Source organism: Epithele typhae, assembly GCF_022376455.1.
Source record: "Epithele typhae strain CBS 203.58 chromosome Unknown BXZ73scaffold_42, whole genome shotgun sequence".
In the NCBI taxonomy this organism is placed as follows: Eukaryota; Fungi; Basidiomycota; class Agaricomycetes; order Polyporales; family Epitheliaceae; genus Epithele; species Epithele typhae.
This window is the reverse complement of record NW_025954233.1, coordinates 203,208-226,182: the sequence shown is the minus strand read 5'-3', so window position 1 is coordinate 226,182 and position 22,975 is coordinate 203,208. Positions and strand designations below refer to the sequence as shown.

General features: G+C 56.8%; 6 protein-coding genes across 6 annotated transcripts; 3 read left to right on the top strand and 3 right to left on the bottom strand.

The window, feature by feature from the left end:
• Positions 1–111: 111 nt before the first annotated feature.
• BXZ73DRAFT_103614 (uncharacterized protein) lies at positions 112–1,482 on the bottom strand (the record flags this gene model as incomplete). Its single annotated transcript, XM_048015632.1, has 3 exons — positions 112–138; positions 196–641; positions 699–1,482. The coding sequence occupies 3 exons, from the start codon at positions 1,480–1,482 to the stop codon at positions 112–114; spliced, it is 1,257 nt and encodes a 418-aa protein (XP_047875615.1).
• An 864-nt stretch (positions 1,483–2,346) lies between these two features.
• On the bottom strand, positions 2,347–4,543 carry BXZ73DRAFT_50507 (MFS general substrate transporter; the record flags this gene model as incomplete). Its single annotated transcript, XM_048020446.1, has 9 exons — positions 2,347–2,729; positions 2,791–2,893; positions 2,953–3,059; positions 3,125–3,596; positions 3,667–3,895; positions 3,947–4,086; positions 4,147–4,162; positions 4,226–4,263; positions 4,340–4,543. The coding sequence occupies 9 exons, from the start codon at positions 4,541–4,543 to the stop codon at positions 2,347–2,349; spliced, it is 1,692 nt and encodes a 563-aa protein (XP_047875614.1).
• A 938-nt stretch (positions 4,544–5,481) lies between these two features.
• On the bottom strand, positions 5,482–6,703 carry BXZ73DRAFT_50523 (uncharacterized protein; the record flags this gene model as incomplete). Its single annotated transcript, XM_048020451.1, has 5 exons — positions 5,482–5,543; positions 5,613–5,782; positions 6,060–6,278; positions 6,337–6,434; positions 6,497–6,703. The coding sequence occupies 5 exons, from the start codon at positions 6,701–6,703 to the stop codon at positions 5,482–5,484; spliced, it is 756 nt and encodes a 251-aa protein (XP_047875613.1).
• Positions 6,704–14,597: 7,894 nt separating this feature from the next.
• BXZ73DRAFT_79285 (uncharacterized protein) lies at positions 14,598–16,084 on the top strand (the record flags this gene model as incomplete). Its single annotated transcript, XM_048023053.1, has 2 exons — positions 14,598–14,723; positions 14,777–16,084. The coding sequence occupies 2 exons, from the start codon at positions 14,598–14,600 to the stop codon at positions 16,082–16,084; spliced, it is 1,434 nt and encodes a 477-aa protein (XP_047875612.1).
• A 671-nt stretch (positions 16,085–16,755) lies between these two features.
• On the top strand, positions 16,756–17,953 carry BXZ73DRAFT_103608 (uncharacterized protein; the record flags this gene model as incomplete). The annotated part of the gene is made up of 6 exons (XM_048015631.1): positions 16,756–16,810; positions 16,887–16,930; positions 16,980–17,012; positions 17,076–17,257; positions 17,402–17,670; positions 17,748–17,953. 6 exons carry the CDS (start codon positions 16,756–16,758, stop codon positions 17,951–17,953), a joined length of 789 nt encoding a protein of 262 aa, XP_047875611.1.
• A 1,421-nt stretch (positions 17,954–19,374) lies between these two features.
• On the top strand, positions 19,375–22,599 carry BXZ73DRAFT_79283 (uncharacterized protein; the record flags this gene model as incomplete). Its single annotated transcript, XM_048023052.1, has 6 exons — positions 19,375–19,758; positions 19,814–19,914; positions 19,970–20,174; positions 20,413–20,688; positions 20,742–22,077; positions 22,118–22,599. The coding sequence occupies 6 exons, from the start codon at positions 19,375–19,377 to the stop codon at positions 22,597–22,599; spliced, it is 2,784 nt and encodes a 927-aa protein (XP_047875610.1).
• Between the last annotated feature and the right edge of the window lie 376 nt (positions 22,600–22,975).

Below are 22,975 nucleotides of genomic sequence, written 5' to 3'. Positions count from 1 at the left end.
ACATGGATTAATTTGGCCTAAAACACATAACACATTATGGGACTGCGGGACCCGGGTGCAGCCTCGGAGGATACCTTCTTGTTTCATTTTGTGCGGAGATACGGGGTGGACCTAGAGTTCCCGCGTGGGGCCGAAATCCTACTCTCACGTGTCAATCCCTGTTTCACAAGCAAGAGCGCCGAGCCGCACACTCACCAGATCGCGGAACCTGCTGGTGTGGACTTCGAGCGCTCTCCTCGCATGGAAGGCGGGGAAAAGCTGGGCGAGGACGAGGTGCGCATCTTCCACCGGGGCCGGAGGACGGAAGTCATCCGACACCGAGGTGTCCACGACCTCAAAGATGAGCTTCAGCTCGGGGAAGTGCTGCAGCACGTTCGAGACGACGCCCCAGGGCGTTTGGTCCAGAACGGGGTCTTCATGGACGTCGTTGAGGTCGACATCGGGGAAGTACGTGATGCAGAGTTCCAGGCGTGTCAGTCGCGTAGGAAGAGCTGAAAGGACCTCGCCAGCGAGGTCTTCGATGGCTGAGACGTCCATCCCGTTCGGATAGGCGTACAAACTGCCTTCAGTGTCGCACTTGAAGGAACGTAGGTTGGGTAAGAGGGGGAGAGTCTGCGCGAGAACGTTGTAGCTTTGAGGAGCTGTTGGACGGTGGAATGTCAATGAGCGGCGACGGCGGACGTTGGTTACACACTCACAAAGAGGCGCGACATCGAAATTGATAATAGTGTGTCCAATGTCGCGCAACATGACGGGAAGCGTTTCGAGGTAACACTCCAGCATCAGTTCGTCTTCGAATCGAAAGGTGTGCATGCCAGAGCGAGGCAAAAGTTGTCGCAGGGCTTCGCCGATCGGGGGTTTGGGACGGCTAGGTTGGTAATCCGCGCACTTGAGGAAGAAGGAAGCGATGTCGAAGGGAGGAATGGCCTCTTCAATCGGGCCTTGTGGAACGAGCTGGTCTGCGTCTATGGAATCATCCGGGTTGACCATCATAGTCGGTGTCCAGTGGACCTCTGCATGGTCGACTCGAAAAAGGGAGAGCAAGGCCAACAGAGGAATCATGCCGACGGCGCAGTCCGCGATAAGCAAGGTTTCCAGGTGGTGCCTTTCCCCGTTAAACTTGGTGATACGAGGCTCGACCGGGGGAGGCAGGATGATCAGTCCAAGAAGGTGAAGATGCCTAAGACGTGGAAGGCTCGTGGCGACTTCAAGGATACGGCCTGTTGTGATAGAGCTATCCTCGCCGGCGTTCGGCCCCAGAGAGAGCTTATGGATATGATGGACGATGTCGATGTTGCGGGCGAGGAAATGCGTAACAAGTTCGAAGTCCCCCTCTGAATCAGGCGGGTCTATGGCAGAGAACAACTGAGACCGGACGACTGAGTGCAGCTTTCGCGAAACCAGAGAGCAGTCTGAGAGGGATGGTGTGTCTTCGAGGTAACCGACGATGTTGTGCAGGAGTTCCGGAGGGAGACGTTCCATGGTGCCTGCACGCACGACGATAAGCACACACAGCCAAAGGTAGACGGAACACAGTCACGCACCTCGCGCACGCATACCCATTGAAATTCCCAAGATTGACGGAAGTCAGTGGAGGAACAGCGGATGGCCCAGCGGCGGGTGACGCGGTTGCGAATCAAGCGGCAAATTGGGGGGCTTGAACGCTCTCCTGGACAACCGGTACCCCTTATATAAGCGGGCGCCTAATGGGTTGCTCTTGTCCTAGGCCCGGCCTGCGCACTCTCCCAGTGGCTCCATCACAGTTTCAATGACTTGTCTACTGCACCGCTTTACTCCCTTTGTTGACGGCTTCACCACGCGCACAGATAGGAACGAGAATTTAAAAGGGGAGGTACCTAGATCGGCGTGCAAATCTTGCATTCTCCGCAGTTGCGTACTAGAACCGCTGTGTCGTCGCGTCAGGTGATCGCGTCGCGATTGCTTCTAATAGAAGGGCTGCCTAGGGGAGACTAGATTGCTTCTGGAATCCGAATACTCACACTTGTCTTCGGTCTCGGAGGAGCAGCTTCTACATTGCTCGGGTTCGTCGCCGGTTAGGCCTCATAGGGCCGCCTATGAATGGCTCTCGCGTTTTCAGCGCAAAGCCTGCATTTACAAGCAGCTGGGTACTAGTATGGCAGTCGGGTATTGGGAAGAGGTCGTATATCGTAAGCATCGTATAGCTGCTATGCAGCCGCGTCAACGTCATCTTCATGGGCATGGTCCCTAAAGCCCCTTGCTGCCGCTCCTGGGGAACACGGCGGGCGTGGTAGATCACCGTCGTCGTCTCCGCGTCCAGCGATGGACGCTCATTTTGCCTAGTGGCAACAGCGTAAGTACCGTCGCTTAGATCGCCGCCTTTCCCCGCGGTTCGAACGGCAGGAGGAGCGCGATAAAGCCAGCGACAATGAAGAGCGTTCCCGAGACGTAGATTGGGACCGGGGTCGAGAGGTCGGCGTAAAGCGCGATGATGGGCGCCTGCATCCACAGGTCAGCCAAGAGGGAGAACGAAGGCAAGGCGAGACGCACCATGATACCAAAAATACGATTGGCGGCAGACACGATCGCGTTGCCCGTGCCACGGTCCTTGGTGGGGAAGAGCTCGGGCGAGACGGCGTAGAGGACGCCGTACATGACGTTGCTCGTGAACGTGTAGCCGCAGTTCCAGCCGAGGAGCGCGTCTGATGTGCGCGCGGTGGTGGAAGCGAAAAGGAACACGCCAGTGAGCGCTATTATTTGGGTCGCTCTATTCAGCTGCGCAGACGGAGCATATCTGAGGGATCTACGCACCGGTGGAGATAGCGAGGGTGCCCTTACGACCAAGCCAAGGGTGCTCCACCAAATACCCGGCGAGGAGAGCCCCGGGAATTCCCATGATACTCAGGATGACTTGCTGTAGACGCATGGGTGTAAAGGGCGAGACTCAGCGAGAAGGAGGACAGGCAGACTTACGTTACGGTAGGTGATATAAAGTGAGCCGTCACCGAAGTCGGCTCCCCTGCTAGCCAGGAAGACGGTGACGAAACCGTTATAGAGAGGGAAGGCGAGGCCAATGAGGGCTGGCATAGTATCCGACTGCGTTAGGACCGCAAACAAGCCAACTACATCTCGAAGCAAGACTCACCCCATGTCACAATGAGAAGCGAGGTCGAGTACGCAAGCTTACGAGTGGCGAAGAGCGACTTGACGTGCTCCGTGTTCACCATCGACACCTTGCGCATCGCGCGCGCTTTCATGCTCGTGTCCATCGCCGGCATGACAGACTGCTCCGCCTTATCCTCGCTTTTGACGGCGGTCAGCGCGCCTCCTGAGCGCGCCGTGCGTTCGGCATTCTTGAGCATATCCAGGGTGAGGCTGCTGGTCTTTCCGTTATACCTCGCGACCTCGTGGATAACCTCGACCGCCTTCTCGTCCTCACCCTTGCCCATGAGGTACTTAGGGCTCTCGTATAGGTGGAATACGAAGACGCGGAGGAAGAAGAGGAACATCATCAAGCCACCCATCGTCCAGAGGTAGTAGCGCCAGCCCATGTTCGCGGCCTTGGTGCAACCTTCCGTGGACGAGCACGTGAAGTTGGCAATGTACGGCCACGCGACCTGCAGCGCGTCACACGAGCGGTCAACAGTGGGTCGCGCGACATCTTCAGCGCGAGCGGAAAAGACTCACGAGTGAAGCCACAAGCTGGCCGATCGCCCACCAGATGGAGAGTACGGTGAGGAGCCATTGGTGCGATGCCGGCACGAACTCGAGAAAGACCGCAGAGTCGACGGGAAGGTTACCGCCGACCCCCAAGTTCCAGGTGGCAATGAGGGAGCACAGCGCGATCGCGGTGGGCGCTCCTCCTGCCGCGAGCGCGAAGATACTCGTGATCAAAAGCGTCATGTTGAAAGAAATTCTAAATGACGTCATGAGATGCGACGAGCGGAGGCCATTGCGCGCGACTCACCTCCGTCCCCAAATGTCGCATCCGACGCCCCAGAAGATGGCGCCGAACAGGAGACCGATACTTTGCGCGAGGATGAGGAACGGGCCCTTGAAACCCGCGAACTCCATCGTGACCGGGTTGATGATCAGGCCGGTCAAGCACTGAGCGAACCCAGGTTAGATTCTGCATTTCCCCGGCCAATACACGACGCGAGAGCTCACCAGCCACAGATTATCGCTGCAGGTCACGAGCAAGATTCAGAAACGGACAGGCGCGCGAACCGAGAGACGCTGCACTTACGCGAACCAGCCGAAACCAGCAACGAAGAACAGGTACCACTGCGAAGATAAGGCCGCAGCGATGAGCTTTCTGCGCGCGCATACATGCAACCCTAGGGCAAAGGAGGATGCGCACCTGGTAGTGGCCCATGCCGATCTCCTGGAAGGCCAGGTTGAGGACCTTCGCCTTGGCGTAGTAGACGGGGTCGATGGCGGCGTCCTCGCCCTCGTACACATCGTGTTCTTCAACATGGACCGCGAAACCGGTCTTCTCGACGTCGCCCGTGGGGTCCTTGAAGGACGGAGCCTTGGAGTCGGCGGATGCGGGACGGGAGGGCATCGTGTAGCTAGGTCGCGTCTAGGGGTTAACTCGAGGTGTCCCTGAAGGCGGAATGCTCTTCGCGCACGAGGACGGCAGCGAGGAGAGCTTGAAGGGGCGAGAAAGGAGGCCGGACCGGGGAGCGCGGCCTTATATGCGCCGTCACTGCCGTTTGCGCGCGCGGTGGATGGCGAGGTCGGGAAGAAAATACACGATGCACGCGATAAGGGCGGCGCTCTCTGACATGGAAGAAATGTTGGCTGATGCGTACTTCTGGGTCAGCTGCTTCCCGAGTCCACTCCACCCAGAGTTTGCTCCCCGGTGCGTCCGGCTGCCTCGGACCTTCGCTGCTTCCCGCGCGCCCCACGCTCTCCAGAGCTCTGCGCTAGCGCTCAGCGGTGGAGGCCGTAGTCCAGAGACGGCGGATTCGAGTGGCCGTCTATGAACGTCCACGTGTGCCAGAAAAGCGTGTTGCGACCGCCGCAGCTGCACCGGAGCAAGCGAAGTCAAGCGAGGGATAAGGCCAACGTGAATCTGCTCAACCTCCCGGCAAGGTACCCACGTTCGCGCGTGATGTCATGCCGCGCGACGAACGTGCCCGAGCCACTAGGCGCCCACCCTTAGATCAGCCCGGCAGGGAACCTGAGGCCTGAATGTTGGGACGACTTACCGCATTAGATCCCATGTACTCGATCTCGAGCCTGTTTGTCGAATCATAGTAGTCATTGTTGTCTATAAATTACATCCAAAGTACAAGCAGCCCACCTATGTTACACGAATACAACTGATGATCAACACACCCCAAAGACTTCGCGCCGATAAATAGATGCGGGGAGACCGGTCATAATGCAGTATGTTCATGATGATCGTGATAACGAGACTTGACAGAGTCGACGAGGAGGAAGGAAGGTCGTGAAGCAGGTCGTGACGATGTGCCGTGCGCGTTGCGAATTCAATATTCAGAGGCGGAGGACAGTTAGGATAGCCACCAGCCCATCTTGCTCGATGCCGTGGTTCACGCCTGCACATCGGTGGCACTTCCGTCAGTTTCTAGTGCGATTAGAATTGGGGTATAAAGTAATGGACGAACCGTGCTTGCCCTTCTGCAGCAGCCCCGAACGCCATTCTACTTCCGCCTTCCACCACTTGCCCTTCCAGTAGCTGCCCTCAGTGGCACGGTCGACAATGAAGTTCCGTCCGCGATTGTACCCGTTCTCCACGATCATGTGGTTCTTGGATGAGTCCATCTCTTCGGAGGCGCTGCAGGGATAGGCTGACGTCAGTTGTGTTCATAGACCACGAGACCCCATCCACAAGGAAGGCGTCTCTCCACTGGCGTCCGCCTCATGCCCAGACCAATCGTGCGGGATCCCTGGCTAGAGGCCTGGAAACAGTGTTGACGTGCGAAGCCCGAAGCCTAAACGTCTAACATCACCGCGATGCACGGAGTTGCATCTCCGGAGATCCGTCGACCGAGAGACAGGCTCCTGGGATATCGGCGGCCGCCACGGCCCATCGAAAGGACCGCAGAACTCACCCAAGAAACCACGCCCCACTATCAGCCTCCGTCCCATTCTGCCGCCAGGCCCGAAAGTGGTGTCCGCCCCGGACGCTCTCCCAGCAGGTGCCCATGATGGGGAAGTAGTGCTGCCGTCCCAAGAACTGCTCCGCCTTGCGCCCAAAACCGTCTCCGAGGTCCGCTTCGTGGATGTGACCGTAGTGCAGGCCGAGGCACTCTCTGTTGAACCCAATAGATCTGAGAGAGATGATCAGTCAATGCATGGGCATCAGATGGTGTGCGACCGGGGACCCACTTGATGTACGTCTGCATGCCGCTCTCGCTGAGGATGAAAGGGTCGCTCTCGGACGAGATGATGATATTCAGTGGCTCGCCCAGCTTCTCCGTCGTGTACTGTGCTCCCCCAAACGTACACATGAGTTCGGTGGAAGAAAGGGTACGATGTAAATAGGGACGTACGTCGATGAGCCTGCCCCTTTCAACCGGGGGTCTATCCAGCCCACCGTGCCGGTGAGAGGAGGGAGCTCCCCGTGCTCGTACCGACGGCCATCCTTCCCCTTCTTGAAGTCGCCGATCACAATCTGGTCTGAACCCGCGGGGAGCGCGAGCGCGCTAGAGCTAGAGAAGAGGGCCACGAGGGCGAGGGCCCAGAGCACGAGCATGGTGGGAGAACGGAGGTGCGACGGGGCTTCGGCCTAGGGGTTGACCGCGGAGGAGAATCGGCCTACGGCCCGCAGCGCAGGGGTCTCGAGAGGGTGGGTGGGTACGCCTTGGGTGAGGGGCAGCTCAGACGGGGGTGGAGGGGCGACGAGAGGGTGGTAGTGACAGTGGTGAGATAAGTCAGCTTAGCCCGATCTCTGGCCTGCGGTGAGGCGGTGGTCGCAACACCGGCGACGGGCGTGGCCCCACCGCTCCGTCAGCGAAGCCGCGCGCCCCGTGTGCGCCATTTCTGGTTGTCTTGCTCGCTTCCTGCTACCGCGAGGCTATTTCGGGCCGTCTCGCGCCGCCAGCTGCGGGACGCTTGTGTGTCGGGCGTGCTTGAGGCGGACAGGCTTTCCCTTTGAACGATCTGGTGAGTTCTTGTTATGAGGACGCGGCCGTAGTATACGGCTCGGCGCCTCATCAGTGTTACGGAAATTTCCCTTTTCCGGTAATCACGCCAGTCACGGTGTTAGTAAGCGGGGCGCGCGGTCCCGACGCCCAGCTACGAGGCTACCGCGCGTCGCTCAAGAGCTCACTTGAGCGCCTCATGTACCGACCGGGCCGCTGCTGGCTACAGTGCGCTCCTGCACGTTGCTCTTCGTGCCTGGAGCGTACCCAGGCCCTGACTACGTAGTTACTCCTTCCAGTATCGTACGAAGATGCCTCGCGCCTCACGCGCGTTTGTTCTTTGTATTTCCGTTGACTCTGTGCGACATGTGAGCGCAAGCAGGCAAGCTAGCGTTGCAGCGTGTATGCGCGCGAGCGACTCATGTTGACTCATGTACATGGTAGACAGCGAATATAAAAGAGCGCACTTCTGGAGGAGCAATCTCCAGAAGCTGCTTGGGCTTTCGTACCTCCAATCTCCCTCGCGAGTCTCGGCCGGTGCGCTATCTAATCTCGTAGATAGCCGCGCGCGCTAAGGCGTCTCATAAGCAGCTTCTACCCAACCCCCGCCTACTCAAATCCTCCTCGCCGCGGAATCCAGCGCGCGATCACACGAGTACGGCCATCCAAACCTCCCCACACTTTGTACGCTAACGCGACCTGTCTCCAGTGTCCGCGTACAGTGAATCCTCCATCCTCCCGCTTACCTCGCTCTCCGAGGACATCTTCGCCGACTCCTCCGCCGCGTCTCCGCCGCGTGAGATCCGCCGCCCTCACCTCCTCAAACACTTTCCGCCTCCCAACGCACGCGAACCTAGCGTGCGCGAGTTCAACCAACTCCATCTCCATCTCCTTCCTACCCTTGAGCGCCAGTTGCGTTTCCACGCCCTATAGGTTCAGACAGTCGTGTAGACAGAACCTCGCCTCCCAAATCAATTCCCACGCGAAAAGCGCTCAACCGCCTGCCCCCCGACTTGCCCGAACCGCTCAAACTCCAGCAAACAACGCTCCCTCAATCTGTCGCGACAACTCCGGTGTGCAGGGCGCTTCCACGCGCACAACGTTGAAGAAAGCTACGACGCGCACAGACCCGAAAGCAGCCGCCAGCTTCAGCGCTGTGAACGCAATCCTTGCCCGCACAGATACGACGACACAACCAGCGGCGTCCAGCGCTTCATCTTCGCGTCCGCACGCTGGGAAGAAATCACCCAACCTCAAGAAGAAGAAGAGACGTTCGTCGACCCTGACGAAAACACCGCCGATCCACCTGCAACACCCCCTCCCGAAGAGGCCGACGCTAGCGACGCCGCATCCGAACCTGATCAAGGCGCAGACGGAACTCCGCCACCAGTTGTACCACCAACAACGCCAGAAATGGCAACGATCGACCCGGGACAGTTCGCCTCTGTGCTCCAGCTTCTCACACTCCTCACAAACCATGCCGCCACACCTGCACAAGTTACTGTTTCCCCTGTCACCGTGAACGCCGCGGTCTCGGCCCCAAAAGTCAAGCGCAAAGACCCAGAAGCGTTCGCAGGAGATAGAACCAAGTACATCAATTGGCGAGATGAGATGAGGATCATTGTGGAAGGACTTACCCTCGAAGACACTGTTGGGTGCGTGCTCTCTTACATGCGCGGGACGCGCGCGGTGGAACAATGGAGAGCTGCGTTCCGAACAGCCAATTACGCCAATGGCCGGTGGACCTTCGCAGACATCGAAGCTTTCTGGACCGCGGTGGACGATGTGTTCTTGGACCGAAACGCGAAACGACGCGCCTACCATGAGCTCACCCTAGTACGTCAAGGCAGCATGACCGCGCAAGACTTCTTCACTGAATTTGAGCGGTTGGTATACGCGTCAGGCCTCACGCTCACGGACACAAGTATAATCGAGATGGTACTACACAAAGTGCGCGGCGACCTACTCAAGGACATCTTCCGCTCCCACCAAAAGCCGACAACGTATCAGGAATGGAAGACGCGCATCACTGATCTTGATGATGCGGATCGCGACTTCAACCTCATGCGTCGTGATACTCATGCAACGGGCAGCACCACACGCGCGAACACGAAGACTAGCACAGCCGAGGTACCGCCCCGGCCCGCGCCCTCGCGGCCACTGTATGACGCGCGATCGGACCGTCGCGATCACACCGGCACCACCTACGGAGGACACGGTCAACCTATGGATATCGACAGGTTGAACGCGCAGAAGTGCCGCAAGCCTGAGTGCGGCGCGCGGAAAGACCAGGCCGGCACGTGCGGATCACCCTGGCATATCCCGAACCGCCCGACACAGACGCTGCGTTCGTGGGAAACCGCCGAGCGCTCAGAGTTTGTCGACGCCATACGCGCTTGGGTCGCCGAGGAGCCCGAAGACTTCCTATCGCAGGGTTTTTCGTTCGGAACGGAGTTGCTGCACGACCCCGTTCCCCCCTCGTAATCAATTCTGTTCTCCCTCAATGTAACATAGCCACCAAGAACCGTTTCGCTTGTCTCCCGGTATACGAAACCCCAGACCAATCGGACCCTGTAGACTCCTCTGTTCCTTATGTATCTACCGAGAGAGCGTCTTCACCAGTGAAGCGTGGCGGACGGGAATCCGTGCTTAATTCTCTCCCTAATATCAAAAAAATAACGAAAACTCCGAGTGCAGCGGAACCAAACACACCCAACGCCTTTGGCATCAACCGGATCGGACCCAAACTGTTTGGAGTGGTTAGAGCTCTCGGTTCCAAGCGTCAGATGGATATCCCTCTAGAACTTGAGAACCCCGAAACCACCAAACGAACACGGGTACAAGCGCTACTAGATACCGGGTGCACCGGTTCTTGCATACATCGTGACCTCGTACGACGAGCTGGTCTAACCATGCGGGCATACGACAAACCCATACCAGTACACAATGCGGACGGTACGCCAAACATAGGAGGAAGTATCACCCACTACGTGGAAGTATTCATCACGGTCGGAAACCACCGCGAGATGATGCATCTACTAGTAACCGACCTAGGCAAAGCCGACCTATTCCTCGGGCACGAGTGGATCCAGCACCACAACCCAGTCATAGACTGGCAAAAGAAACTTGTGGAATTCAATCGCTGTCCCCACACGTGTGAACACGTACTAGATGAGGGCGAGCGCGTCTTCATGCTAGACGTACCAGCGTATATGCACGCACGAAGAGCATCAGTGGCTATGGATATCGCTATAGAACAGAGCAAGAATCGCGCACCCATAACCTTTGAAGACGTGGTACCTACACACTACCATGACTTCCGAGACGTGTTTGAAGACAGTACGTTCAACACCTTGCCCGAACGACGTCCGTATGATCACGCCATAGAACTCCTACCCGACGCCAAGCCCTACTGCGGGAAAGTCTATCCCATGCCCCGGGAGCACCAGAAAGCGTTAGATGAGTTCTTAGACGAGAACCTACGCACTGGACGTATCCGACCGTCTAAGTCACCATGGGGCGCTCCCTTCTTCTTCGTCAAAAAGAAGGATGGCAAACTGAGACCAGTACAAGATTATCGCAAATTGAACTCAATGACCAAGAAAAACAAATACCCGTTGCCCCTCATGTCGGACATCTTCGATCGCCTAAAAGGAGCTAAGTACTATACAAAGCTTGATGTGCGATGGGGATACAACAATGTCCGCATGAAGGGTGGAGACGAGGAGAAAGCGGCTTTCATCACCAACAGAGGGTTATTCGAACCAACTGTCATGTTCTTTGGGCTGTCGAATTCACCCTCAACCTTCCAAATGATGATGAACGACATTTTCCGCGACCTCATCTTACAGGGAAAGGTCATTGTTTATCTAGACGACATCCTAGTACTCTCGCAGGATCTCCAAGAACACCGACGCGTGGTGCGCGAAGTCCTAAAGATACTGCGAAAGAACAAGCTCACCTGTAAACCGGAGAAGTGCGAATTCGAGGTACAAGAAACCGAATACCTAGGTCACATTATAGCGCCAGGAATCATCAAGATGGATCCTGCAAAGGTTGCCGGTGTGACGGAGTGGCCAACACCCACCTGTAAGAAACATGTTCAAGGCTTCCTAGGTTTTGCCAACTTCTACAGACGCTTCATCAAGGATTTCTCCAAAGCAGCTGGACCACTGAACCGCTTGACAGGTGACGTAGAGTGGCAATGGACGAACGAAGAACAGAGTGCATTCGAAGCTATCAAGAAGCTGATCACAAGCGCACCTGTCCTCGCTATTCCTAACGACTCGGATCCCTTCAAGATTGAGTGCGATGCCTCAAACTACGCACTAGGAGCCGAGTTATCGCAAAAGCAAGATGGACACTGGCGAACGATAGCATTCTTATCGAGATCCCTCACCAGTGCGGAGAGGAACTACCAGATCTACGATCGAGAAATGCTCGCAGTCATTCACGCACTTGACGAATGGCGACACTTCCTGCTCGGAGCGGCACATCCTGTGGAGGTATGGACAGACCACAAGAACTTGGAATACTTCCGGAACCCTCAGCGCTTAACCCCCCGACAAGTCCGATGGTTACTCACAATCGAAGAATACGATCTGGAACTTAGCCACCACCCAGGAAAGACTATGGGCAAGCCAGACGCACTGTCGCGACGACCTGATCACACAGCCGACAAAGAAGAAATCGAGAACGAAATACTGTTGAAACCACACCTATTCCGCAAGTCTACAATAGATGGAACTACGAATATCATCACATCCGTTACAGAATCAATGTCTAAAATGGATAATGATATACGTAGTCGAGTGGGAGTAAACGAGGACTACGTTCAGACCGAGGACGGCCTGATCTATAGGAGGGGGAAGCTTGTCATTCCTGATGACAAAGCGCTCTGCGGACGCATCATCGGCGCGCATCACGACTCTGTTAGCGCTGGCCACCCGGGCCGGAGCAAGACTCAAGATCTCGTTCAACGCTCATACTGGTGGCCGACGCTACGCAAGGACGTCGCGAAATACATCAAAGGCTGCACAACATGTCAACGAATGAAGATTCGCACACAAGCGAAGTCAGCTCCACTGCACCCACACGAAATCCCAAGTCGAAACTGGGAATACATCTCAGTAGATCTGATCACACATCTCCCCAGATGTCTCGGCTTTGACTCCATATTCGTGTGCGTAGACATGAAATCCAAGGACACTATCGCAGTCCCATGTCTCGAAGCACTAGACTCAGAAGGGTACGCAAACATCCTACTCAAGCATGTCTGGTCCCACCATGGGCTTCCACGCAAGATCACGTCAGACCGAGGTCCGCAGTTTGTATCCAACTTCACGAAGAGCTTGTACCAGAAGCTTGGGATACAAGGAAATCCAAGCACAGCGTATCACCCTCAGACGGATGGACAGACTGAACGCATGAACCGGGAGATCAAGAATTACCTACGCATCTTCATCAATCACCGACAAGATGACTGGGTCGACTGGCTACCCCTCGCGCTCTTTGCGTATCGCAACCGGCAACATTCTGCTACCAAATTCTCCCCCTTCTACATGACGCATGGTTTCCATCCGTACACAGGGGTAGAGACACACAAGCCGGCAAAGAGCGAGTCAGCCGAACAGTTCAAAACACGCATGGATGATATTTCCGAAGCCGCTACAGAAAGCCTGAAAGCAGCACAGAAAATCATGAAGGAAAAATACGACCGACACCGCAATCCCGCACGAGACTACCAAGAAGGAGATCTCGTGTGGCTAGAAGCGCTCAACATCACCACTGTGCGTCCAAACAAAAAGTTGGAGCACAAGCGCTATGGTCCCTTCAAAATCCTCGCGAAAGTCGGTGCAAGTGCGTACAAGCTGAAGCTCCCCAAAGCGCTCAGTGGTATTCACCCCGTGTTCAATGAAGACCTGCTCACCCCTGCGTTTGCCCCCGAGTTCGACAACCAAGAGCGCTTAGAGACCATGGCGCCTGAAGGCGTTGACAAGCCCGAGGAACCCGAAGCCGTGGTAAACTCCAAGTTCGAATCCGGCACTGTGCAATACCTTGTCAAATGGAAAGACAAACCCATCTCCGAGAACACTTGGATCCCTCGTGGAAAGTTATTCGATAAGTACAAGGATCTAATCGAAGACTACCACAAACACAATCCCACCGCTCCTCGACCCTTCCGTCTCCTAGGACCACGCGCGCGCTTAGTCCAGCTAACGGACCCCCTAGATCACGAGTGGGACCAATGGTCGCGCAAATGGGATCGATGGAAGGGAACGTTGACCGTTCCGCTTCGCGTATGGACTCTGGCCTGAATCGTGAGGACACGATGTTAGAGAAGGGGGTGATGTTACGGAAATTTCCCTTTTCCGGTAATCACGCCAGTCACGGTGTTAGTAAGCGGGGCGCGCGGTCCCGACGCCCAGCTACGAGGCTACCGCGCGTCGCTCAAGAGCTCACTTGAGCGCCTCATGTACCGACCGGGCCGCTGCTGGCTACAGTGCGCTCCTGCACGTTGCTCTTCGTGCCTGGAGCGTACCCAGGCCCTGACTACGTAGTTACTCCTTCCAGTATCGTACGAAGATGCCTCGCGCCTCACGCGCGTTTGTTCTTTGTATTTCCGTTGACTCTGTGCGACATGTGAGCGCAAGCAGGCAAGCTAGCGTTGCAGCGTGTATGCGCGCGAGCGACTCATGTTGACTCATGTACATGGTAGACAGCGAATATAAAAGAGCGCACTTCTGGAGGAGCAATCTCCAGAAGCTGCTTGGGCTTTCGTACCTCCAATCTCCCTCGCGAGTCTCGGCCGGTGCGCTATCTAATCTCGTAGATAGCCGCGCGCGCTAAGGCGTCTCAATCAGGCTTCATCTTCATTGATTCCATTCTACATATCGTGAATTGCAGCTGCATCTCACACAGCCAGCATCCCTGGGCCGCACTATAACCCCCGAAATCCCTCTACCCTTCGCAACCGCACAGAATATCTGGATGTGAGTAAGTACTTGCTCTCTGGACATTGCGATGACGTATGTCTTTCGCTTGCCACCAGATCGTCGATCGCCGTGTGAACTGGCTCGTGATTTCAAGTCCGACATAAGTTGTGCATCCATCGCACGAACCGATTCAGCTTCCACCTCGAAATAATTTCGCCATTCTTACTGGACGTTCTAGGGCCTTGGTCGCGACGGAGATATTGCTGACTCTCGACCATCACGTATGTGACATCTTGATTTTCTTGGCTGGTCTTTGCTTCTGTATTTTTGATCGAGCGGTCTTGTTCAGTCAACAGCAAGCAAGGGGTCCACAAAAATGGATACCATGCGCTGCAAGACATGTAACAATTGGGAAGCTATTGAGTATCGGCCCGACACTCTAAAACCAAGTCTTCGTCGCTTCGCATGCCAGGTGATTGTGAAGAATTGCTTCATGGTCTTTGCCGTGTCTCACTCACCGCATTGACCCAAGGCCCTCTGAACAGCAAGCGCGTTTATGCTTGGCGCGAGCATGTCTTGTAAAGGTGTCCGTCAAATACTACGCACCCAACGTCATTTGGAGGTAGTCACTCTCGCCCCACTACCCCGCCACGAATCGCAGGCGATCTCTTTACCTTTTATTCCCTCTTCCATGATTGTGCGTCTTCCGGTTTCTTTATTTCAAACGACCGGCTGACTTGACGATTTCAGTCGAACAGCGTTACGTATGCCAAACCCGTGGGCAAGAAGCCGCCAGATGATGTTTTCAAGTACCCAGACTCTGACGGCCTTCTGGGAGATGTCTGCGCTTATCCAAGACACATCAAGACTCTCACCTTGGGTCCGATGTCTCTGGAGAGCTTCTCGTCGGTTCAATACATGCTGAAAGGACAACTCCGAGATCAAATGGCCTCGCTCAAAGAACTCAACATCTTCGTTGATTACGACTGCGATATCAGCGTTCCTCGTGCGGACACCTCTCTCGATCTTTCTTTTGACGCGTTCCCTAACCTGCGCATCAGCCGACTTCGAGGCGTTCACACGAACTGGGAAAGCCCCATATTCTCATCGGTCACTACATTCGAGCTGCGAAACTGCCCGGTCTCCCACACAGGCTCCATAGCAACATTCACTCGCGCCATCTTGGGCTGGGCAAGCCTCACCAACCTCTCCCTCCACCACGCCTTCCTACAGGCTGGGGACGCCCCCGCTTTGCCCGACCTCTCCGAGTCCGGGATATACCAGCACACCAACCTGATAAAGCTCATCATCGAAGGTCCCATCTCACTGATCTCCGCCATTCTTTACCGCCTCGACGCGCCCCACGCGGACGTGCACATCATCGGGCACGCCCCCGGACCCCACCCGGGCGATGCACGCCACTCCATCTTCGACGCCATGCTCCCCTTCGTCGACTACCTCCCCAGCCACCTCGCCCACGCCGTGGCCGCGCGCGCCGTCGTCACCCCAAAACCGGCCGAAATCTCAGGCACGACGGCCGACGGCACGACGGTCGCACTCGAGGTCCGCGGCCTCGACCTCTCCACCCCCGCCGCCTGCGCGCACCTCTTCGCACACGCCGTCTCCGCGCTCTCCACGGCCTTCGGCGCGCGCCGCGCGCCGCTCGGCCGTCTCGACCTCCACGGGGACGGCTCCCTCGCCCGCGCCGAGTGGGACCTGTTCCTCCACAGCCCCTCCGGGGCGTCCCTCGAGGCCATCACGTTCCGCGACTCGAGCGCCTGCTGCGAGGGCGCACGCCACCTCTTCGACGCGCTCGGGCGCGCGCACGGCGCGAACGCGGACGAGTCGGTGTGCCCGGCTCTCCGTCGGATCGGCGTGTCGACGGAGGCGCGCGCGTCGCCGAGGCTGGTCGAGCACATGGGCGCGGTGCTGGATGCGTGTCGGGCGCTCGGGCGGGCGTTGGAGAATCTCGACGTGGAGTTTGCGGACGCAGTGGAGGGGGTGGAGGAGTGGGTGGAGAGGCTAAGGGTGGATGTGCCGGGAGGTATTGTCGCGTGACAATGAAGTGGGTGGCTTGACTATAGGGAAAGGACGAAGATTTATTACGTACTATAGCATGCCGAGAGACACATCAAAATCGAGTATAATTCCGCTGCAAAAAAACTAAATTGCGAGCAGCTGGCTAGCTCAAGTCCGGGCGGGGAGGAGGGACGGTTTCCGGCCTTAATCAGAGCCCTTCTCCTTCAATGCGCAACAGGTGTAGCGTCCTGGATTTGTCACATTTTACTAGCTCACGTAACAAGTAGTATGCAGGAGTCGGTTTGGCTAGTAGAACGCACCACTGGCATAACGCAATTCCAAAACGTTCGAAACCGCACCCCGCCGGGCGGCGGAGACATCTTCAGGGTCAGACTAAAGGCGGTGAGCATCGAACTCGGCTTCGCGGCGGGTACTAATCACAGTTCAAATGTTCAGGGTCTGAGGAGCGAGAGCGCAAGTCGAAGTAGCTGAGCCTCACTGTCAGTCACTGAGGCCCGAGACAAGCCCGAGACTCAGATCTTGCTCAGATCAGGCCCCTTGGGGCCAAACACGATCAAATAACGCGTCCCAATTGACGCGTCCGCCAAGAGCCACTGTCGCCTTCGCAACTCTCTACCCATCTCTTTCCCCCGCTCCCACACCCACACTTCACCACCACTGTCCCAAGTCACGATCGACACCGGAACACCATGACAAACGCGGCAGGCAACAAACGCAAGCGCACTCTCACTCTCGCCAACGGAGGTGTGCCCGGCGCGTCCGTTATCAAGACGCCGTTTCTCTTCTTTGGTGTACCGCTGACACCACACTCACACGATAGATGATGTCGACTTGACTGTTAAAATCTCGACATGTGATGAAGATGTCAGTTTCCTTATTGCGCTCAACGGCTGTCCTGACCGTGCCTCTGCAGATCGTCGAAGCCATGCGGCTCCGCATCATTGAGGTAAGTCTTCTCCAGGCTTCTTCTCACCCAAGGATGTTGTGCTGATAAGCGCGGCCCACACAGCTCGAAGACCAGGTCGCTGAGGCGTTGCCGGCTGCTAAGCGGCAGAAGACCAATGCCGGCAAGGCCCAGCCTGTCTCCGAAGCGCCTCCCGCCGCATCTGGCTCCAAGACCGCCGCTGCCCCAGCAATGTCCAAGGCGGACGAGAAAAAGCTCAAGGCACAGATTAAGAAGCTCTTCGACGGGTATGTCGTGTCCTCCGCATTTGCTTCACCCTCCCACCTCGTGTCGTTTGTCTTTGACGCCACTGAACTTGTTCCCACCACACCCTCTCTTCCCGCGTCCTTTCATCCTTTTCGCATACCTAAGCGCTAATAATGTCATCACAGACTCAAAAAGCAGTGCAAATCTGCGGATTGCAAGTTCCAAGGATCGCGAAAGAGCGTCAAGCTAGATGAGGTGCTGGAGAAGGACGAGTTCGACGCGATCTTCAAGACCGGTGATGGCGAGCTTGGCACGCTCATCCAGCCTACCCCGACCAACAAACCAACGTCGACTGTGACCATCATCGAGTACTCTGGAGCAGACGCTCGGGATCTCCTCACGAACGGAGGCGCAAACCTGGGCCAGCTTAAGGGTACGCGCTGGAGCATTGGAGGTACGTGATAATGTCTCGCCTTATGCCCCCTTCCCGTTGGCCTGGACAATGAGCTGACGGCGGCGTGTTCTACCTAGGCGGCCGGAGTTTCCGGAAGTCGGAGAAGCTCGGCGCATGCGATGTAGAGATTGACTTTCTCGAGGTGCAATACTCGCGCAACACGATGAAGTGCACGCTCAAGTTCGAGGTATCCGAAGTGGGCACCTGCGGCGCTGTATATGGTGCGTCGCACAAGTCGCGTGGCTTTGGCGGCTTTGGCATGAACCGCGGCTTCTTCTTTTGAAATTGTTACTGTGCTTCCACGAGCCCATATGACCTCATAGAGTCATAGCGTTCACTCGACTGTTGTCCCTACCCCGTGCTCGGCTGCTCTCTTCATTGTGACCCTGGTACGATGATACCATACGTGTCAAATAGTCCTACTTTACCATCTTGATCTCTTGCTCGCAGTTCGATTCCCTGTTGTACATGTAAGTCATATGGTATAGCTCTACATTCCCCTACGCGTTCGTATACTCCTTCGCATTACAGCCAGCCCCAAATAATCGCAGACTTTCCAATATAGGCCTATCAGGAAGTGTATCGGTCGATTGATTGAGTGGTGTGTATGCATTCTTAAAGGGCCGCCTCTCTGACATCAGGTTATGTAAAGCACCGTTACATTAGGCCGGGAGCGCATTTTCCACAAACACCTGGTCTCGTCCCCAGCCGCTCTGTACCGCATCCCACCACCGCCTACACGAGGTGGGGTGTGGTACAGAGTGGCCGGAGACGAGACCAAAAATACCATTAGTCCGTGAGGAGCATGAACTGCTATGCAGCTTGCACGTACCTGGTACCCGTTCCAAAACAACAACGTTTCAGCTCCAGAATAAAAGATGTCCAAGACGCACCGCTGCTATTTCATGCGCCTGGTGAGGAAAGATTATCCAGATCGACGTGAGGCTCCATGCAGTCTTCCACGACGGGGGTGCAAGGCCTCCGGCCTGCCTCAGTGAGGCTGCCTGGCGTCCATAGCGCTTGTAGCGGTAAGTCGAACCGGCCAAGTAAGAGAAGGGGTAATTTGACATCAAGTCGGAGCATTTACGATAACTACAGATAGTTTATCGAAGAGGGGTGCAACGGTGGTGAGTTGCGAACTGTGTTGAGAGTCGTCGCGGCCCGTGGCAGACCTGAAGACCAAAATCCAATATCGGACCGCCTTCTCCGAGATTTCGACCCCGATTCGACGCGATGAGTCACATTGATTCGCCACATTTGGAAATGAAGTGACACCAGCACATGACGTGTGACTAGGGTGCCATGCCGGCAGCCTGTCCAATTATTACCGAATCCCCACACCTGTCCTCTCTTCCTGGCTTTATACCCCATCTCCCACTTGCCAACTGTTGAACCCAATACTTATTTATAAGTTAATCTCAATTTCTTCCTTCACTGTGCTCAGGGCAAAGGAGGCACGCCTGTGCTACTATTCCAAGCACAACTTACCCGCCTCTCATCACAAGGACTCCAAACTCTTGCTCAGCACGTCCATTTCAAGTTCACTTCGTCATCGTGATCGGTTTGCAAGAGTGTGAGCGAGGTCGCCACCAACGCGTGCTCTTTCGCTCGGCCCCGTGACTCCTATCCGTATTGTTCGACGAGCCGAGCCACTGGTGAATCCCGCAACAATCGCCTTCTTGCTCCTCCACCTGAACCCAGCCAATGCCTCTCGGAACTCCTTACAACGCCTTCATTCCGCCCTACCCCATCCGCGTCGATGACTTCAGCAACCCGACCGCCACCTCCGTCCCAGCCACCCCTGGGCCCTACTCCTCGGCAGATATCCCGACAACAGCAAGCCTCTATCTCTTGAGCCATACCCATACGGACCATCTCAATGGGCTTTCCGCACGCTCCTTTGGGCAGACTGTATGCTGCTCGCACGACGCTAAAGAGATGCTGCTCCGACACGAGGTGTACTACGAGCGCGCTCTCAAAACTGCCGAACTGCGCGCAGAGAACGTCCGGACGTTTGCGCATCTGAAGATCGAGCCACGTAGGTTGGAGGACGGCAGTCTAGACGTTACGGGTTCACGGGATCTCTTGGTGAGTGCAAGCACGTTTTTCTGGGGTGTCGTCACTGAAGACAAGGCTCTGATAGCGCCCGTTGCATGCGCATATACCGACCAAGTTCACCTTGAGTGAGGAGGAGGAAGTCGTTATCACGCTACTCGACGCCAATCACTGTCCAGGCGCTGTCATGTAAGTGCTATCTGACATGCCGTACGTAAACCTGTCTTGACCCCGCGCGTCTCAGGTACCTGGTCGAAGGCTCGAAAGGCGCTGTTCTCCACACCGGAGACCTTCGCGCAGAACCATGGTTTATTGATTCCCTCACACGGAACCCCTATGTCCAGAAGTATCTTCATGCCGAAGGAACTTTGAGCTCATCAACTCCAAAACTGGAAGCGATATACCTCGACACCGCGTGTGTCCTCAACGACTATGAAGTCCCCTCGAAGGTGAGTCATTCAAAGCTCCTGTCTGACCTTCTTCTGATCCAACGTCACACTGTCCATAGGATGTATGCGCCCGACAACTGACAACCCTCATGGGGCTATTCCCGTCATCGACTCGCTTCTTCCTCAATCTGTGGACATGGGGCTATGAGGATATATACAAGGCAGTAGCCAAAAAATTCGGCGCCAAGGCGAGTCCAACCACACTGTGTTGAGCGCAACTTCTCATGCTTTCTTTCAGATTCACGTCGATCGATACAAGTACAGCGTGTACACGCACCTAGAGAGCGATCCTTTTATGAGGTCCATCGTGACGAAGGACGAGGACACCAGGTTCCACGCCTGCGAACGCTTCGAGCGCTGCGAGTACGTTCACGTCAATGGGCGTGAGTCGCATACACCGAGTGGACATCATGTGGTGTACATCAACCCGGTCAATATGGACACCGTGTCTTGGGAGCGATACGTGGTAGACACCACGCAACGGCTGAAGCATCGTGCGCAAGTCAATAGCCTGGTATGAACATGTTGTTCTCATCCGTTCCACAAATCTCACCACATGGCTTGCAGCTCGTTCCCTTGGCGCGACATTCCACCCTGCCAGAGCTTCGAAGATTTGTGTCTCTGTTCAAGCCCAAGCGGGTAGTCCCGAACACGCTCGACCCAGTTCTTAAGGGTCTCGACGCTGTTTGCATCAGTGCTATGTTCGCAGGCTGTATGGCAGAAGAATCAAAGGCGTCTCCCCCTACTTCGTCGCTGGCCGGTGTCGATATGGCGGATGTCAGCTCGGTGTTGCACAGCGAGGCGGAAACCAACGAAGACGTCGCGTTCAAGAACTTGGAAGGCGCCGACGCCCGCGCCATCGCGGAGAAGTGGGCGGACAGCGGTCGAATGAAGAAGAAGCTCGCCACGCTGAAGCCGTATCTCCCCGCCGAGCTCTCTCGCACCGTCGACGACATCCTCGCAGGCAGATGCCGAGCTCCCCCTCGCGCGTCCAAGCCCCCGCCGTCCTCCGCAACCCACACGCGGCAGCCCATCACCTCCACTTCCATATCCCGCCCGCCCACATCTGCTCCAGACCCCGCTCCACGCACCTTCCAAGGCCGCGCGACGTTCGCCGAGACTGAGGCAGCAATGTCGCGGCTCGCGCACGTACGCGTCCCGTTCTACATCCACCACCGGGCGCCAATGCCGAAGGAGCTGCGCTCGCCCTCGCCAGAGACGCAGATGGACGACGGCGACGTGGACGCGCACGATGTGATGGCGAACTTCTTGTGGGCGGACGAGGAGAGCACGCCGTACAAGCGTGCGTGCCGCGAGGTGGACCGTGCAAACGAGCTGTCGTCGCCGCTCTCTGCTATTGCCGTGGAAGGGAGGGGGGCAGACTCCACTGCGGGACCGTCGAACCTCGTTGTGGGGGAAGGACAAGCACCTGCCACTCCGAAGTCAAGGCGTCCGTCGCAACAGGCTTTCAAGAACCTGTCGGCGTGGCTGCGGTCGTCCTCACCTGCCCCGGCAGAGACGAGTGTCGAAGCCGTCGAAGAGCGCGGTACACCTGCCAAGAAGAATGACCACCCCGCAGAACCGCGCACGCCTCTGGGCTCGCCCATCCAGCTCTTCGGCTCGCACAAAGGCAAGGAGAAGGCAACAGAGGTCGCACTCCCCATCACCCCAGACACAATCACCCGCAGACCCACCCGCGCGCCCACGTCGCTGCCCTCGACTCCTCCCACGCTCACTGCGTCTGGACGCCAGAGCGCACACCAGCGCGCGAAGGACCCCGCGCCGCGGCCCATCCTCATGAAAGACGCAAGCCCGCTCGTCGACCTGCGCGCGATGCGCAAGCGGCCGCGCCGGTCCAGCACATCACTCGGCCCGAAGCGCCTCACCGAAACGGCACAAGACGGTCGTCGTGCCCTCGATTCTTTGCGCCGACGGTCCCAAAGGCAAGCGCGCTCCGCCGAGTGTCAAAGCAACGTCGCGCGCGGTCGAGGCGAGCGCGCCGTCAAGCTCGAAGGCGTCTACGAAAGCTGACCGGCGTCAACGGGCAACGCCCATGGACATCGACGACCCGCTCAGTCCGACGACCAAGCACCAGCGCCTCGTCGAGCGACTCCGGCGCGTGAAACCTGCTCTCACCGCCACACGCCTTAACTTACCGGAGGCCGAGCGGTCGGGCGGTGCGATGGGCAAGGACGCACCCTCACGGACGATGGAGGCCATTGGGTCCTTGCGGCCTCTGCCGCGGGGCATTGCGCGTCTGCCCACCCTGGATGAGGTGATGGATCCGGAGGCGGCCGCGCGTATACAGGCGCGCAGAGCTGATTTCAGGCGGCAGCTTGCGGATGGGAAACGGCCTGGACTCGTGGTTCCGCGACTGCAAGCTTGCGAGAGCCAGAGCCAGGAGGCGGAAATGGTTGCAGCGTAAGTAGATGACAGTAGGTGCTGCAGTGGTATAATATAATGATAGCAGTCGTATTACAACGAAGCGTGCAGTTCGACGTATGGGTAGTACCCCGGACGAACCGCGCGGAGACCACTTGGGCGGAGCAGCGCTGTGGCCCAGAGCATCCCGCGGATTACATAGCATGGATGATGGAAGCCAGATAGCCGAGAGCAAACTCGTCATTATTGGCGCTTGTTCTCCACCACCTCTGTATCCCCGGATAGATGGGCCACATGTTCGCGACTTCCATTGTCTTCAACCACTTGCAGGGTTCGCGATTCGCGAGCGCAGACGTCGCTTGCACGTTCGTTTCCGCAGGTTCATAACGGCATGAGCACATGTATGCTGATCAATCCCT